Source organism: Tachypleus tridentatus, unplaced genomic scaffold (genome assembly GCF_004210375.1).
Source record: "Tachypleus tridentatus isolate NWPU-2018 unplaced genomic scaffold, ASM421037v1 Hic_cluster_1, whole genome shotgun sequence".
NCBI lineage: Eukaryota > Metazoa > Arthropoda > Merostomata > Xiphosura > Limulidae > Tachypleus > Tachypleus tridentatus.
Window position 1 is genome coordinate 10,352,812 of NW_027467777.1, and position 19,013 is coordinate 10,371,824.

General features: G+C 29.8%; 1 protein-coding gene across 7 annotated transcripts in view; it reads left to right on the forward strand.

Annotated features, from left to right (window-relative positions):
• The first annotated feature begins 3,256 nt into the window (after nt 1-3,256).
• LOC143242055 (uncharacterized) overlaps nt 3,257-19,013 on the forward strand; it is a 77,018-nt gene continuing 61,261 nt past the window's right edge. For 3 of the 7 annotated variants that reach the window (XR_013022396.1, XR_013022397.1, XR_013022395.1), the window contains exons 1-3: nt 3,257-3,484; nt 10,604-10,707; nt 14,970-15,121. Coding sequence is in view for 3 of the 7 variants with exons in the window: in XM_076485403.1 (XP_076341518.1) it covers nt 3,344-3,484; nt 10,604-10,707; nt 12,340-12,370 (276 nt within the window). In the remaining 4 variants the exon portion in view is untranslated. Of the gene's footprint in view, nt 3,485-10,603; nt 10,708-12,339; nt 12,460-13,939; nt 14,228-14,969; nt 15,122-19,013 lie in introns of those variants that run through there. The other 4 variants (XM_076485405.1, XM_076485402.1, XR_013022398.1 and 1 more) reach the window with 3 other exon arrangements.

Consider the following 19,013-nt stretch of genomic DNA (forward strand, 5'->3'; position numbering starts at 1 on the left):
TAAGCGTTTCTAGTGTCAATTTGTATGTTTTTTTCACCATTTTACTAGAATTCGTCGTTTAATTTCGGGTTTAAAGGTTTCAAGTTTTATTTCGCTGGTTTTTTACACTGTTTAATGCTGTTTCCAGCTTTTTGAAGAATTTTTTTTTTAGACGGGTTTTAATCGTTTCTAGTATCAATTTGCTTGTTTTTAAACTGTTTTATGCTGTTTTCACTGTTTTACAAGAATTCGTCTTTCAGACTGTTTTTAAACGTTTCTAGTCTCAATTTGCGTGTTTATACAGTGTATTTATGCAGTTTTCACCGTTTTACAAGTATTCGTGTCCTAAATCTCTTTTCTCTTAATTTCTTTTTTAAACTGCATTTATGCTGTGTTCTCCGTTTTACAAAAATTCGACTTTTATACCGGTTATAAGCGTTTATCCTCTCAATTTTACACAGTGTATTTATGCTGTTTTCAAAGTTTTACAAAAATTCGAATTTTAGACCGGTTTTTAGCGTTTCTGCTCTCAAATTTCTACATTGTTTTGATGCTGTTTTCAACGTTTTAGAAAAATTCGAATTTTAGACCGGTTTTTAGCGTTTCTCCTCTCAAATTTTTACACTGTTTTGATGCTGTTTCCAGCTTTTTAGAAGAACTCTTCTTTTAGACGGGTTTTAAGCGTTTCTAGTCTCAATTTGTATGTTTTTACCAGTGTTTTCATGCTTTTTTCACCATTTTACTAGAATTCGTCTTTTAGACCGGTTAAAAGCGTTTTTAGTCTCAATTTGTAAGTTTTTACAGTCTTTTAATGCTGTTTTCACCGTTTTACAAATATTCGCGTCCTAAATCTGTTTTATCTCAATTTCCTTGTTTTTTACACTGCATTTATGCTGCTTTCTCCGTTTCTAGTCTCAATTTCCTTGTCTTCTCACTATATTTATGCTGTTTTCACTGTTTTACAAGAAAAATACATTTTTTTTTGTATCTACATTGATACAAATTTTATCAAAAATTATTGGTAATAAATGTATTTATTTACAATTAAACTAATTGTAAATTTTCAATATGTAAATTTGTACATATTTACTGTACAAAATATGCTCTAGGTTTCTAGCTATGTTTTTAGAAACATGCAATTTGAGACTAGAAACGCTTAAAACCGGTCTAAAACACGAATTCTTGTAAAACGATGAAAAAAGCATAAAAACAGTGTAAAAACATGCAATTTAAGACCGCAAAACTGTAAAACCTTTTTACATAATTTTTATGTAAAATCTGTTGTCACGCATAAAAATAGTGTAAAAACACGGAAATTGAGACTAGGAACGCTATAAACCGGTCCAACGTTAAAAGATGTACAAAGAATGAGTACGGAAAAAAGTTCATTTTGAGAGTAAAACCTAAAGGAAAAACAGTATTTTCCTTTAGAATTCCTTTTAAAAGGTTTTCCTTTTAGGTTTTGGTTTCGATTTGAAAAGAACAAAAAATACCGTTGAAAACCTAAAAAATAAACTTTGAAATGGTATGCTTTTGAATTCCTACATTAATAAGTTTGAGTTACGATTTGAAAGAAAAATTTAATTTTCTTAGGTTTTTTTGTTTCTTTTACGGTTTTTCAGAATTATTGATATATTTGAATCTACTTGCTCAATTGTCTACAAAACAGTATATAAATATATTAGGATTCTAAAGTGATTCTAAATGATATTCTTTTAAAAGTTTATTTTTTTTAGGTTTCAGTTACGGTTTGAACGTGATCAAAACAGTATATAAATATTCTAAAGTGTAAGATATTAAAATGATATATCTCTAAATTAATGTAGCGAACTTGTTTTTTACTGTAGATCTCAGTACAAACGAGTTAAGTTAAAAGACCGCAAGATATGAAAAAGTAATTTGAAAATCCGATGAAACAAACGTTTATAGTAAAAAGTTTGTTGTCATTTGTAACTTTTAGAATATCACAAAGTGTTGTCAGCCAGTTTAAAGTTATATCACAAAATTTCTTTGAGGTTAACGTGATCGAAAAGTTTGAATGTGATATGTACGTAAGTGAAGCAAAATTTTTATATTTTAACCCTAATACCCTCACCCTATATGAGTACGTCATCAAAACAGTATATAAATATATTAGGATTCTAAAGTGTAAGATATTAAAATGATATCCCTTAAAAGTTTATTTTTTTAGGTTTCAGTTACGGTTTGAACCGTAGTTTTTGTGTTTCTTTCACGTTTATTGACGGTTTTCTAGAATGATTGATAGATTTGAATGTGCGCATGCTCACTATTTCTGTGCGTTACATCATCAAAACAGTATATAAATATATTAGGATTCTAAAGTGTAAGATATTAAAAAAGATATTATTTTGAAAGTTTATTTTTTAGGTTTCAGTTACGGTTTGAATCGTAGTTTTATGTTTCTTTCACGGTTTATTGACGGTTTTCTAGAATTATTGATAGATTTGAGTGTGCGCATGCTCACTATTTCTGTGCGTTACGTCATCAAAACAATATAAGTATATTAGGATTCTAAAGTGTAAGATATTAAAATGATATTTCTCTAAATTAATGTAGAGAACTATGGTTGGAATATCACAAAAATTATTTGACGTTAACGTGATCCAATAGTCTCAAAGTGATACGTACGTAAGTAAAGAAAAATTTTTATATTCTAACCGGTTGTTTCGTTGAAACCGAAACTGAAATCTAGCAGAAAACTCTAGAAACTGAAAAAGTACGGTTGAAACCGAAACACTAACATAAAAAAATGACCTTTAAAGGGACCTATTTTTTATTGTTGGTTTCTCTTTTAGGTTTCAGTTACGGTTTGAAAGAATAACCAGTAATGAAGAAATTGGAAAGTAAAACCCTTTAAAAGTTTGTTTTTCAGGTTTCAGTTTCAGTTTGAACCGTAGTTTTTGGTTATTTCAAACCGAAACTGAAACTTAAAAGAAAAACCATTAATGAAGAAATTTGAAACAAAACCCTTTAGAAGATCATTTTAGGTTTCAGTTTCATCCGTAGTGTTTTGTTTCTTTCACGGTTTATTTACGGTTTTCCAGAATTATTGATATATTTGAATGTACGCATGCTCACTTCTCTGCAAAATTTATGTGCGTTACGTTATATTAGGATTCTAAAGTGTAAGATATTAAAATGGTATTTCTCAAAATTAATATAGCGAACTTGTTTTTACTGTACATTTCCGGAATAAATTTGGAGGTTTTATCAGAAAACTAGGCTTATGGACGGTTTTCCAGAATTATTGATATTTACGCATGCTCACGTGTGAGTTATGCGAGTTACGTCATCAAAAGACCGCAAGATGTGAAAAAGATTTTTGAAAAAGGTTTGAAATCCGATGAAACAAACGTTTATAACAAAAAGTTTATTACCATTTGTAACTTTTATTATATCACAAAGTGTTGTCAGCCAGTTTAAAGTTATATCACAAAAACTCTTTGACGTTAACGTGATCCAAATATCTCGATGTGATACGTACGTAAGTAAAGCAAAATTTTATATTCTAACCCTAAACGATCCAGTCTAAGCCTCTTTTCTCTATATCACTGTTCAATGCAGAATCACCGCTATAGTTATTTTTTGAGGCAATTGTGGGCTATTTAAATCGTTTGTAAAAATGTATCTCAAGACAGTTGGTATGGTTATTAAAACTATACAAGTGGAGAACAACGTTTCGATCTTAGATTATGTTTAGGTTAAGAAAGTTGAAAAAGTTTTATTTTTGTGTTGAAAGTTTGAAGAAGATAACAATTTTAAGAGTAATACATTTATTGTACTTTGTCGTAGGTTTATGCGTGAAATACAATCAATACAGTTGAGACGAACAAAACACCTGAAATTACAATATTATTGCATACCAATCAAAAAATGAGTGTTCTTTACCAGAAAATAATGATCTCTGTGAAGTTCTGTTAAAATTTGGTTATTTTCATGTAAGATTATTATTATTGAAATGAAAAACTTCTTATATACTAATTAAACATTAACAATTTGTTGCTTTCTATTTATTTTCTGGGTGTAACAAATCTTGAATTAATTGTAGATTGTTATATATTTTCAAACTGGGATATTTACTAACTGAAACGTGAAAAGTGATTTATTTACTAGTGGGTCACCATCTTTCTTAATGAAGTGGTAAAAGTTACTTTTTTTTTTTTGTTATGACCATTATGTTACTACCATTTGAATATATTGCTGAACAAATATACATCTTACAACTGTGATATCTTGATTTGAAATGAATTTGTCCCATCGTAATACAGGCTTATCTTAATTTGCTTTGAATGAGGACTGCAAGATAGGGTAAAGTATAAGAAACATGCCCATGTCAAATCATCCAGATTTTGGAGAATTTTTTGGAATGCCTTGAAAAATTCATATGTGCTAATATAATGAAAAATTGCCAAAGATTAGATCAATATTTCTAATAGTTTCTCATTACAATGTTGTAATGAAAATGTAGGCTGTAGCCTTGTAAAATGTAATTAATTTTTTTATTATTTTGGCGAATTCATTTTCAGGCAACTTTGGCTGCAAGAGAAAGAAGGTGGTAGAAGGCTGAAATTTGCTGCACTGACTGAATTAATCTCTGATAATTCAAAAATGGTCTGAAACAAAACTTATCTCTCTTAGGATTTTCATAGTGAGGCTGTAAAATCACCTGAAAACCCAAAATTGTAAAAAACATTGGTTTATTTAATAAGCCATAGCTCTAAGACTTAATGTGATACAAAGCTAAATTTTCTTTTCAAATTTCCTATAACATATCCGTTGTACATAAAGGTTCATTAGGTCTCCGGTAGTTTATGATTTAGCTAAAATAGCCCTACTTCAGGTCACAGTTTGACCATGTCACCAGTTATTCAGCCTTTTCAGATATTTACCATATATTCTTACATCTCTGAATATGATCTAGAAAAAAAGTCAGGATGGTGTTCAATCTACTTTTGAGTTATAATTTTTAAAGTATCCTCCCACCATATGTTGTTTACTTGAAAAAAAACACTGTGTGCAAATATATCCATACAATTTTGCAATAATTTATGAATCCCATTGAAATATTCTAATCAGCGTTTACCATATATTCTTACATCTCTGATGTAATTTTTCATGATATGGGTAGATGAGCACTTGAATTTTTTTGAAGGCATTTTGTGGGGTCATTTTCCTTCTTGAAGCTTCTTCCTCAAACTTAAAAGTTTAGAGTTTGACAAGTTAGAAGGAAACCAACTCTTCCCCTTTCCAATACATGTGTGGACCTTTGATAAACATGTAGAGCAACTGAGTAGGAAATGGATTGGTAGACAATCCAAATCACATATTCCGTGATAACGAGACAAACCCACTTGTAGAGAAAATTATATATTGAAAAACGGCTGGTATTGGTAGAGAAAACAAACAATGTTTTGACTTTCTTCAGTCATCTTCTTGTTCACAAAGAAAGAAAGGGTTGCTGACCAGTAGCTGACTACATGTTTGAAGGTGGTTGTGTAGAGGGCATGTTTAGATGTTTGATTATATTTAGATATAAACCAATACAAAGGACCACCTTGATTTTGTGCTTGAGTTGTTGTATAGGAAGGCTTCTTTAATTTTGCATTTGTTTGTTTGTTTGGGTGTTTTCTATGGTTATGTTGTGTTTATTTGATTTGCAGTATTTAAAAACGTGAAGGTGACTTTTTGTGTTTGTTGAATCTGGTTTCCATTTCTCTACTTGTTTTTCCAACATAGAAGTTGGCAGTTATCACATTGTATTTTATAATGTTGGTGTTGTATTTGTCAGTGTAGTTTTTATATAGTATAGACCTTAGTTATGTGCCTGGTTTTTGAATAAATTTGGTATTAACTGGAATGTCATATTTTGTTGCTAGTTTTTTTGCCAAATGTTGGTTATTTTTCTGCTGATGTTGGGAATATGTGATATGCGACCTGATATGGTTTCTTGATTTTTTAAATTGTGGGGTATATTTGCTTTTGCTAGTTGATTTTACTTTTTGTCCATGTGTGTGTGTAAACATTATACGCATTATGTGAGTAATAAAAATGAGTGTGATAAAAAGGTTGAAAAATTTAAATTTATATATGTCAAACATATTTTTGTGGAATTGAATATTATCTGTGAAACATCTTCTAATTGTACATAATTTTATGTGTTAATGAAGTTAATGAATGTGTTATTAAGTGTAAAGATACCAGTTTCGTTAACAGTTAAACCGTTTCATTAAATAATTGGTTTGAGAAACATGCCAATTGTATAATGTAAATATAAATGAAGGCTATTAAAATGAGACCTTAGAGTTAATTGGCTAATGCAGTTACGGCTTAAATCATGGTAAAATTAAATTATATATGGATTTTCTCATTACCAGGTTCTAATATAACATTGTTAGGAAAGCTGAAGGAATTGGTTGGAAAAAGAAAGAGAAAAGACAGTCATAAAAAATAGTAATTAAAGCTGATACTTTTATTGAAAGTACATAGCCAATAAGGAAAATGGACATTGGTTATATTTTACGATGATTGTAATTACATTATATTTCCCTTTTCTTTGTCTTTTAGAACATTGATCATGATGTAATCTCACAAAGATAAAGATTTTTATGAAAATCAGCAACATTTTTGTTGCAATGATGCTATCAACAGTGAAGTATTTTGTGTTTGGTTTATAACATCCAACCATTTATTCAAAATGTCTTGGGGTAATACAACATTTGTTAGTTTAAAAGTTTCAACTTGAAAGAATTTTCTGATATTATATCAAGATCTAAACACCAAATTAGTAATTTAGAGAAGTTCTTTAGTGTTAATATTTCTATTTGACACAAATAAAGTTTCAATTCTGTATAATATACTGTTGTTTGCTGCATAGATTTGTCATCTAAAAACTAAATTGTATGTGTATATAAAGTTTTAATCAAGTATTTGTGGATGTAATTATACATGTGTATGAAATTTAAACAAAATTTATTTCTTGGTCTTACTTGTAGTAAATCAATATACCTACCAAAATTATAATCACTACACAATATTATTAACACCTGTGGTGTTAATGTGATAACTTTCTGAAATACATATGTAAATGTGAAAGTTATCTGATGCATGATTTAAAAAAAAAAAAGTAAGTTTTTAATATTAAAATACTGACATTGTATTTGAATGACATTAGTGTTTAATGCAGTGGTTCCCAACCAGGGGTGCTCGCATCCCTTGGAGGTGGGAGATAACATTTCAATTTTTTTTTGTTTATATCAAGGGTACTGTCCTATATATTCAAAAATTGTGCCATGCTTTGAAAAACTTGTAAGGAATAAAGAAGAATAAAAGAGTCATTAAATTTAAATTGGCTTATGAACATTTCAAATTCAAAGAAATTTCATGTATGGATGAAAATTTATTTTTTGTAGGCCATGTAGGGTTTATTCAACTTTTAGTTTGTTGTAATATTTTTCTTTTCCAAATGTTTCGTTTTTGTCTCTATATCATTAAAAACTAATTATAAAAATTTGTTTTGGCCACCTTCATTTTTATTCTTAAAAAATGAATAATTACTGTGAGGGGTGCAAGAACATATTAAAATTTTGGTTGGGAACAGTAGGGTTTAATGTTGTTATCAAATGGTGCAAATAAAGTGTAAACACTTGTTTTTACTGTGCAGTTGTCCTTAATTTTTTGAATTAGAAATGAAACCACACATTTCTACTTATTAAAATTCCTAATTTCCATCCTTATAAAAAGTTATGAAATAGAACTAAACAAAACTACATGTTTGCTGCATAGATTTGTCATCTAAAAAACTAAATTGTATGTGTATATAAAGTTTTAATCAAGTATTTGTGGATGTAATTATACATGTGTATGAAATTTAAACAAAATTTTTTTCTTGGTCTTACTTGTAGTAAATCAATATACCTACCAAAATTATTATCACTACACAATATTATTAACACCTGTGGTGTTAATGTGATAACTTTCTGAAATACATATGTAAATTAAACGCTTTTATGAAGAGTCAATGTCAATAAATTTAGTTTTAGTTCACTTTTATTTTTTTTGGCCAATCAGTTTTAACTTCTAAATTTTGAAAAGTAACAAAACAAAGGTTGTAAGATGTAACTTTTCTATATCATGTTAGATTTCCTAACACCTAACAGTAAGATACTAAAATTTACATTTAAGATAGAAACACGAGCTAAACTTAATCACAAATGAGAATCTGAAATTTGGGTAGCTTACTTTTTTCATTTACTTATATATCCTTAAATTATATAGTCCAGCATGGATATACTTTGTATTTAAAGCCCTTAATATCTTACATTTACAATAGTAAATAGTAACAGTAAAGCAACAGTTTCATAAGGGTTGCAGATTTAAATTCCTGTCACACCAAACATGCTTGCCTTTCAAATGTGGGTGCATTATAGTATAAGAGTCAATCCATTAGTAATAGAGTAGCTCAAGAGTTAATAGTGGGCAGTGATGACTAGCTGCCTTCCCTCTAGTCTAAATTAGGGACATCTTGCACAGATAGCCCTCAAATATTTAGTAGAAATAATGTTAAGAAATCTGTTAATTAAAAGTTAGTGTGTACTTTTAGGGCTAATATTTAAATATCTGCATCTTAAAATACCCTTTGGGTTATAATGATTCATACTTGTTATCATTATATTTAGTTTTGACCTTGCACTGACCAGCTGTTGATTTATTTTCTCGTGTATATATAAAATCCCAAGATGGAACGTTCACCTGATCTTTTCCGTCATATTAAGCTTTACAATTTAAATTTAGAGACTTGTATTTTTTAATGTAGTTTGACATAAGACTGTAAGTACTAGAAGTACACAGATGATGTGAACAGTTAATGAATCTGATTTTGTATAGCAAACTGACTAGAAGTATGTAATATTCATAAGTTAATACACAGAAAACAAGAAGCTATAATTACTAGAATGTACCGATTGATCAGTTGGCTACCTTTGCTTATTAACACTTGGTAATATCTGGTAAGTTTCAACTGGATTAAGTTTGAGTTCTAAAAGTTAATAGTGCTGAATAATATTCATAAATATAAAAATTTATAGTGATAAATAATATTAACACCCTATGTGTATGGGGTCAGTCCAATAGGGAAGCACATGCTCATGTGGAGCTGTAAGTACTATTTTTTACTATAATTCTAAATTTATGACACATTCATTTATGAAATTTGTCAAGCTTTCAGTAGCCATAACTGTATTGTACACAAGTAATCAATATTTCTATCAAAATATTTCCCATAAAAATCTATCTGTGAATTTCCAAAGCCTTAAATGAATCAGTTTCCATGCTTAAAAGTAAAAAAATACTTCTTTTCAAAGCTATTTTTCTGGCAAAACTATATTTTGTCTACTATTTTTTCAACCCTAATACTAACAGTAATGAAATTACCAATGTGCAGTGAAATGAGAAACTGATAAATATGAAATAGAATGAACAAATGTTTTTCCCTCTCTGAATGCTAGGTTTTCTATTTTCTTCAAAGTTTCAGCTTGGCATTTTCCCATACTCTTTTTTTAATTTTTTGAGTTTAAAGACATTAGGAGAACAGTATAATTATGGTGTTATAAAAAACATGCAAGTTCGAGAAGTCTTAATAGAAATGAATAAAATCCCTGTAACCCTGGTTATTCCTGATACAATCACACAGAAATGGAAACCAATGCACAGTTAAATCAAATAATTTCAGCTATGGTCCACTCTGTATTTTATGTAGAACGTAAGCAACTTTCCCTAATGTTTAGGTCAGTCCTATATAGTTAGCATTGTAACAGGCAAAAACATGACGTTATGTGTTGTGATGCAATACATATTGATAATAAACAGTTTGGAAAGAAGTCAATTAATTCTGCTCTAAGACTGTAACCCAGTATTGGAGGTGTGTGTGCTTCTTTATTTGGACAATATACTGTACATGTTATTGAAGATGTTGTAAAAACATGTAGGTTCAAAATGTCTTGATAGAAATTAAATATAAGCCCCGTAATTTGAGCACTTTTTGAAGGTGGACCTATCTTCAGTTACATATTGGAAATGGTGGTGTAATCAAATGAGTGATATACAAATAAAGGTAGTTTAGAAGGAAGGTCATCTGGTTTTCAAGAAATGTCTATTTCTCTATGTTCTGGTGTAAATGTCTCATTTCCAGTATAATATAACCAATGGTGAGAATGTATGCGAAAATGTGTTAGTAATAATTTACTTTAGAAATGGCTGAATATGTGTGCATTTAAAACTCTGCTTAAGCATTTAAGTAAAGGTAACACCTGGAGACAGTTTAAAAAAGATTTCATGCCTTATATATTTATAAGGTATTGAGAAAGTACAATTTTTCATGTTAAAAGCATTGTTCTCAGTTATTTCTACAGCCAGTGTGTATTATATCAGTTTCATGACCTGAAGAATTTGTGTGATAGGGTTTCTCCTGTAGTTTGTTATTAGTATTATTTTCCAGTAAAGTGCACTTTAACATATTTTTATTAGTTGTCATTATGCTTGGAGATATTTCATTTCCTGTATCAGTAAAATAATAGTTATGTTGACAATTTACTTTGACGTATTTTAGGGGGAATGTGATTCTTCAGATGAAAAAGCTCCTCGGAAATGGTTAATGAACAACTGGGCTTTGGTTTGGGCAATATATAAAGAACAACCTTTTGATGACATCAAGTGAGTGTTAATAATTAATTATCTGAACAGAATTTATTTATTTAATATAAAAAGCACTTGGTAAAAGTTTTGAGCATTACATAAAGATTGAAATTACCAAAAAAAAACATCTTATATTTGTACATGTTTTATTCATACTGGTTGTGTTTTGAAAGAGATCATTCCAAATACAATAATTACACGTAGGTGGGAGAGAATTCTCTTGTGTTGCTAATGTATTATTTTCATTGAGCTATAAAATTCTATAAAGATGTGGTAATAATCAAAATAAATGTAGATCTAAAGTTAATCAGATATTTCTATTATGTAATATAGTTTTAATTTCTGAATTTCGAAACTAAAATATTTTAATTTGTAACGTCTTAGTGTTCACAGTTTTGTATGACGTGATGGCACTTGTTTGTTCCAAGTTGCTAATCTTGGATCGTCTTTTCACTTGACTGAGATTGAATACAACTTTCAGACATGCAGATTTTCCTAATACATAACATAATGTTACAGTTACCAAGCTATCCCATAAAGCTCTGTTTTCTTACATGCAGTCTTTCAAAATGTCAATAATTCTCTCTCTCTGTCTTTGGTATTTGCTATTACATTATTGATAACCAATATTTAATCTTATGTTTTATGCCATCTCGTTCACAGGATGGCTTTTAAGTTGATCGGAACGTAGATTCAAATCTGCTATCACTAAGTTTAGTTTAACCAGCTAAGGAAATTGTTTTAATGCACAATGTTTGGTTAGAAAACCAGTTAAATTGTAATAATTATAGGACATTGTATGCTTTGTGTTTATTATTGTTTGTGCTCTAAAGTATATATTTGAAATTAATAAATAATTTGGGAAAAAAAATAAACAGCCCAGTGAAAATTTGGGTTAGCATTTCTCAACACTTTAAGTCTTTGACAACAAAAGAAATTACAGCATTCACAATTAAGTACTAGATTTTTGTTATTTTTTGTGTACATATTTTGTTTGTTATAAAAGTAAAAAAAATACTTATTAGGTAACACGAGAAAATAAAAATGAAGAAATAGATTAATTTATTTGTATATATGTATGAAGATTGTGTGTATTACATAATTTTATGCTGTAATTTGAACTAAGTGTATACAAGGTGATTTCTAGCTTGTTACATAGGCTTAGTATATTGGAAGTTGTCATATTTAACTGATGCAAGCCTGACAGTAGTCAGGATAAATAATGATAAGCTTCTATTGTAATCTGCAGGGATTTTAGAAATGAAAAATGTTGTTTGATATTTTTTTTTGGTGTGGTTACAAGGTTAAACAAATGGCCTAAGCTCATATAGTGTAAGGGTAGAAAAATAATGCATAACATATAAAGTTTTACCAAAAATGACTTGATATTCAATTAGAAGATTCTAGAAGCTCTGCAAATGAAGTTAGGAAAGTGTAATATTAAAGATATATAAATTTTATTAATTTTAGCATGAAAATCACCTTGCTCTCATACTAGTCAGAGTTTAAAATTGAGATAAATCTTTATATATATAAAAAAAATTCTTAAGGATGGATTTTTTTTGAGTTTCTCATTAGTTATTGTACCCACTATATTTTGTTTGATAATATTTCAAACACTTCAGTGTTTGTTCCCTTCAATTTTTTCAGGGAATATTTTGGAGTTAAGATCGGCCTGTGATTTGCTTGGCTTGGATTTTACACCTGTATGCTGATTTAAGCTTCATTAGTAGGAGTGTTGTGTTTACTGTATTGGGTGATGCTCACAGGGAATAAGGGGAGAAAAGATAAAAGAGTAATCAAACAGTTTATTATTTTTAAAACTCATGTTTGATCATTTTCTAAATTATACCTCAGATAAATCAGTTACTTAGAGCTACGTGATTGATGGAATGTGGTAAGTGATTAATCACTAGACTAATTAATCAATGGTTAGCTAATTAATTATTTTCACACAAGCTGGAATAATTGCAAAGAATAATAATTGGAACCATTAATTTTTATCGGTTGATATGTTTTGAACCATTAATTTATCTTAAAATATTTTAAATAATTTTTGTGATAAATTGATTTAAACATAATTTAAGTTAATCAGTTATTTTATGTGGCATTATCATTGAAATTGATAATTGTATATTATGGTTAATAAGTATTATATAGCTTTACATGTTAAAGCTGAAGAGGAATAAATGATATTCTCTTTTTCAGACTCTGAAAATTTTTTGTTATTTAGTTTTAAGACGTTTTTAAGTAATGCTTTTCTTGTGCCTATTTTCTTTTTGCATGTTGACTATCCAACATGCATAGTAATTTTGATCTCAAGATTGCAAATACTTGTATGCATCAGAAAATGTTCCAATTTCACATAGAAAATTTTTATAACCTCCAGATAATTATCGCCTTGTAATAGGGGAGACATCATTTGTTTTAAAAACAATTGTGGTTCTGGTTTTTATTCATCTTTCTATTCATAAGCAGCCAATTTTCTGTGAGTGTATTATCAGCAGTTCATTGGTCATTTGTTTGTAGTATGATTTGTAGTATGTAGTTGCTCATTAATTCCATTAAAATCCAAACTGATGTGCTAATGATGTGATTTATTTTAATAAGAGGGATGAAAACTGTACACATATTTTAGCCAGTTTATTTTTCAAACTGCATTCATCTTTACATTCTTGATGTTGAATGGTTTCCAGAAACCTCTGACCCAGATGTTTCTTTTGCTGTCCACTGCCCCTCATCATTTATATGCTTTAAAAGAGGCTATGACGTATTCATTTATTTGTTGGATCAAAGAAGTGGTGTTTGGAGTAAGAAACTCCACAGAAATGTTTGTTGATGTGTAAATTAGGTTGTTAGGGTGATTTGGTGAGTTGTCATCAACCACTAGTGCTTTATGGGAAACATTTTCCATAGAAAAATATCTCTTTACTGTAGGGCAGACAAAGTTGTAAACCAGTTGTCAAAAATTGTTTTTGTTGTTTAAACCTGTTCTGTCTGGCATCTTCTTCGAATATAGATCAGTCTCTCAAATGTTGAAAACTTGATGGGTCATATATCCTCTTTGTTCAATAATATCTTTTAAACTTGTTGGCACATTGATGTTGCTTCCTTTTTAGTACTTGCTGCCTTTAGGCTGTGTAAATGATGCTCTTTTTTTTTTTAATCTGTCAAGTCAGTCTTTGCTATCCATTATCATAGGGCAATACCGATTTAGTAACTTAAGAGATAATTTTTTCTTTCTTGATAGTTGCTGTAGCTGATGATGAGAACATAAGTCTGGCTTTCACAAACTTCTTGATGGTTTCCAGTTTTGTTGTTACTGAGATGGGTTGTGTCTCAGTGTTTTGGCTTACTGCTGGCACTGGAATCACTTGCAGTATGCTTTACTAATCATTTTGTATTTAAGGGCAGAGTACAGTCTAAATAAAACTATATAAGTACATTGGTTGACACCTTTCATGATCCGAACAAGACACTGGAGATGTATGAACTCTTAGCACACGGGCTGGTCAAACTGACGTGTCATGATGTTTCAGTGAGTTACATTCAGAATATAATTAAACCACTTAACTACCTTGATGTACGAACAAACTTGACAAGAAACCATAGATGATAATGCAGCTTTTAATATATAAATTTTAAGTTCTTAATAATATAAGAAAAATATTTAAAAACAACTTTAATTTACCCTAGTGTGAGAATTTGAATATTTGTTCTTCAGTTATTTCCTCTTTTGAACTTCCCCCTTAAACTATGAAATGTTATGTAAAATGTCATTAATCTTCTAAATCTTTATTTTCTATGCTTCGATCATATGGAACTTCAGAGCAACCAATGAAAATGCAAGAACCTCACACACCCACCCTCAACTTGCTCAAATTTACAAATTGCTAATACATTGTTCTGAGGCTAAGTCTTATTGAATTTATAAACAACACGAAGTCTAGAATACAAATGAGTGATAAAAGTATGATTCATCCCATATGATATTACAGATAATTGATAAATTTAGCTAATTAGATAGCCAGAGACTGAGATATTTATCTCAATGACAAACTGGGTATATCTTGCTTCAAACACAAATTATTGTGATATTATATTTTTCTTTCTTTCTCTCTCTCTCTCTTGAAGAATAATATCAGTTTCTCAACAGATTTTCCACTGGTCATAAATTATGTTGTGATAAATTTGTTATACATTTTGCATGTATTTCTGAGAAGTTCAGCATTTCTAAAATCATACACCAGTTTAAAAAATTATTTTTGTATTTTTTTTAGGTACCAGAATTTCAGTATTCAAGGTGTGATGATAAAAAATTAAAAAGAGGTATAAGTGGTGTTTGCCATACAATTTCAAACCTCTTTGCCTCCAAAATATCAAAGAGGCAACAGTTTACAACTGAATACAGAAGACCGATGGTATACTTGTAGTAAGTACACGCGTGTGAGCTTTTGATTTTATTTGCTCTAAATCTTTGTGATTTTTAGTCAAGTGATATTCTGTACATTTAGTGTTTTAATATTTTTTAATGTTTGGTTAGTTTTGTATTTTGGGCAAAGGTACTTAAGGGCTACCTGCATTAGCCATCCCTAATTTAGCAATGACATACCAAAGAGAAGAGAGCTAGTTAGTTACCACTCTTTTTATCAACAAAGAGTGTAATGGATTTTAATGTTACAACATCCCAATGGGTAAAAGTATGAACATGCTTGGGGACAGGGATTTGAACCCATAACCAACAGACAGTGAGAGAAACCATTACCATAATTTCTTTTCACTATGGGCTTGGTTGAATCAGCCAAGTTTGTGACTCCAAATTTATCTTTATAGTTTCACCACAATAATTGCTAATACGTTTTGTGTATCTTCATAAAAATTATGTCAACTGTGAATAATGATTGAATCATTTGTTGAGAAAAACATCATTTATAATGAAGTCTTTTTCACTGCAAGAGTCTGTGAATGTGTGTAATCAGAAAATTGACTACTGTGGGTGCATCACTCATCTGAAATTTAAATTTAAACATCATAAATAAACGTGAAACATTTTGATCAGTAAAACTAGAATGTATTTTGTATTATTCTACCCAAACTCTGTATGAGGTTTGTCAATATGACCAATCTTGTAACCATTAAAATAAATCAAAATTATCTTTTTTGTTTTTCTATAATGATTTCAGATTGTAATATGAAACTACATTTGTTTATTCTAAATAGCCTTTTTTGTAACAGTGCTATTGCTCTATAAACTAAGGTTAACTAATATGCCTTCCAAACAGGTTGCAAAACATTTGGAAAACATGTAGCTCACATTATCTCAATGAACTACATGATGCACACGAGCTACTCACAGATTTCTTGATTGAGGAAAAAAGTGACTGCAATCACTTGTCGTGTTTGTGTATCTCCTCCTTTCTCTTCTTGAGGATTTATCCTGGTGATATGATCCTGCCAACACCACATTAAGCATCCATTTGTTTCCCTACTCCCCTTAATAACTGGATCTCCACTTTTCCAGGCACTCCTATGAGATACATGCAGTTTCTTCATGATTTTCTCATTTCTTGTCTCTTCTTGTGAATTATTTGTACATGATCTACTCTGAAAATTCTGCACTTGTTTCTTACATCAAGTATTGGGGGTTACTCATTTAAGGACTTTGTTTCCACATGTTGTTTGTGATTTATTCCCATTGATATTTGCCATGTGCTTATGGCATATTCACTCTCTTGGCTGGACCAGATTCTTTCTTTCAGGTGTTTATTCAGGTTTGCTGTGTCTCTCTTGGAGGCTTTTGCCACTTATCTCAACACCAAACTTTTTTCTTGAGCTATGACAGTTGAAGCTCTTAGCCAGAACTGGTCTCATCATTTTCTTATATACCTGTGTCACCTCTATTGCTCCAACTTCACACATTGAATGGGATTTGCCTGGTTTATAACCATCTATACTTTCCAACTGTGTACCACTTTCTATATCACATTCCTCTTGTCCTTCGTTTTTTTTTCTTTCTTCTTTCTGTTAACAGAAGTGGCAAACTTTTCACTTCTGTTTTGTCTACCACTTCCTTCCTGTTCTATGGTGACTCACCGCTCAGTCCTTTTCACATGGTCGGTCTTTTATTTTTTTGTTATTTTGTGAAATTAATTTGCTGTATATGTGAATCAGATTTCGCTTTGTTAGTATTTGTAAGATGCAATAAATTAATATGTAGAAAAGTAGGGAAAAGTTGAGTGACTACTCTGTATTATGCAGTTTTGTTTACCTGTGAAAATAAATTAATTCCTGTTACATATCCTTAAATTCCTTGTGTGGTACTAGAATATTGTAGATACATGTGTACTAAAAATAATTGTTTATTAAAAAATAGCATGTTGAAGGTTAATTTGCATTATTTGAGAAGCAAAGACAAAATTGTGCTCATTTTGATGATATTTATCATTGGAGCATTCTGTATCTGGGTATGATCTCATATTTTATTTTTCTATCCTGTTGTTTCCTAGTGGGAGGAAAAATTTTCCTTTGGACCTTCCACAATGCCATCATCCTTGTGAACCTTTCCAACAACTTTATTCAAGCATTAAACAGAAATTAACAAAAGTTTATCAGACTTTCTTCCATCCCATTCCCTCACTTCCAGACTTTTATTATTTTTTTTCTTTTCAAAACAGCAGGTGCACCAGGTGACATTACAGTTTTATTGAGCTGAGATAATAAGAAAATATATAATTTGAGTGAGATTAGGTTAATCTCATGAGGCTACATTTCTGTAATTTGTAGATTCAAGGTATTTATTACTCTTTGTTTGAAAAATATTTTTTTTTGCTAGAAACTGTGAGTTTCATTGCCTGTAATTATAATTATCATTTTCTTTTCACAAATTGTTCCATAAAACAAAAGTTTAGAAGTATGAGTAAAAAAGTTTGCTGAGACAATGACAAGCTACTTTTTGGTAGTCATGAATCTAAGGTTGTGAATATTCAGTATAGCTTTGCTCCAAAATAAGCAGAGGCATTTCATAAATTAGGGAATTTTTCTTGATTTGACAGTTAATTTAAATTTATTAAAGCTAGCTTTTGTTGTTTCAACTTCAATGTTGAATAAAGGTGTCTTCTCTATGGATATCTTGCATTCTGTTTACTGATATTGTTAAATAAGGCTTGTAAGTCACTATAAGGTGTTTAGGTTAATATGAATTATTCTACTATTTTATGGAAGAGGGACAGTTCAGCCAACCTTCTAAACTCATATCTGCTTACTATTAATAGACATGTTCTTTTGGCTGTGTATTTTATTTTTATACTGGAAATTGTGACATCCTTTTCTAGTCTACCTAATTAACACCCAAATTCAATTTAATTACATTGCAGAGGAGGGCCATCTTTTTTAATCAAGTTTTATACATTTCTTTATTGGTATATTGAACTGTTTTTTTTTAGTTTAGTGTTGATGGTCATTTTTACCCTTTAATAAAAATATATTCAAAAAAGATCTGTTATATCTTTCAACTGATTTATGCTAAAATATTTAGATTAATATTACAAAACACAGATTTTTTATGCATTTTTATTAAATAGAAACTGGTTTTAAGAAAATCTCCATTAAAAAGAGAAAAAGTGTGAAATTTCTCTAATCCAAGAAGGTTTGTAATAATAATAAGCTTTGAATGCATTGTATCTTGAAGGTATCTTTAATATTATTGTAAGAGAGTAACATCTTCATGAAGGGTAGTTGTTTTGGATGGTATAATCACTGTTACTTGTGAGACTATGCATATTTATTTTACAGACCAAGAATGTAAGAATTGCTAACTTCAGTACATTAAGAGACAGTTGTCCTCAGAGTTTTTTATTATTATTATTATTCTTTACATACTCAAAGTAAATTTTAGTGAAGGCACTACTCTTATGTGAGATCAGTGGTTAACTTAATTTGAATGATTATTGATATCTGGATTATTTCATTTGGTTCATATATTGGCTAAACTTCTCTATTAAGAGAAACAGTTGCACATCAAATTCCTTCTATAAAATGCTTAACAGTTAAGTTTTTGAATGGTAATTGTCATTGTATCTATGATAGTGCTAAACTTAATTACACAGGATGAGGAGGCTGGTCGTGGAGATCACATAACTTTACAAACTTTCTTGTTGGGGCAAAAGGATCTGTAATTATTCCAGTATGTTTAGCTATGTTTCTTACTTTGATAAACAGTTGTTGTTCAAAATGTGGTTGTATTAATATTTGGATTGTAAATCTTTATAATCTTTAAAATCTTTGAATTTCACACAAAGCTACATGAGAGCTTCCCTAATTTAGAG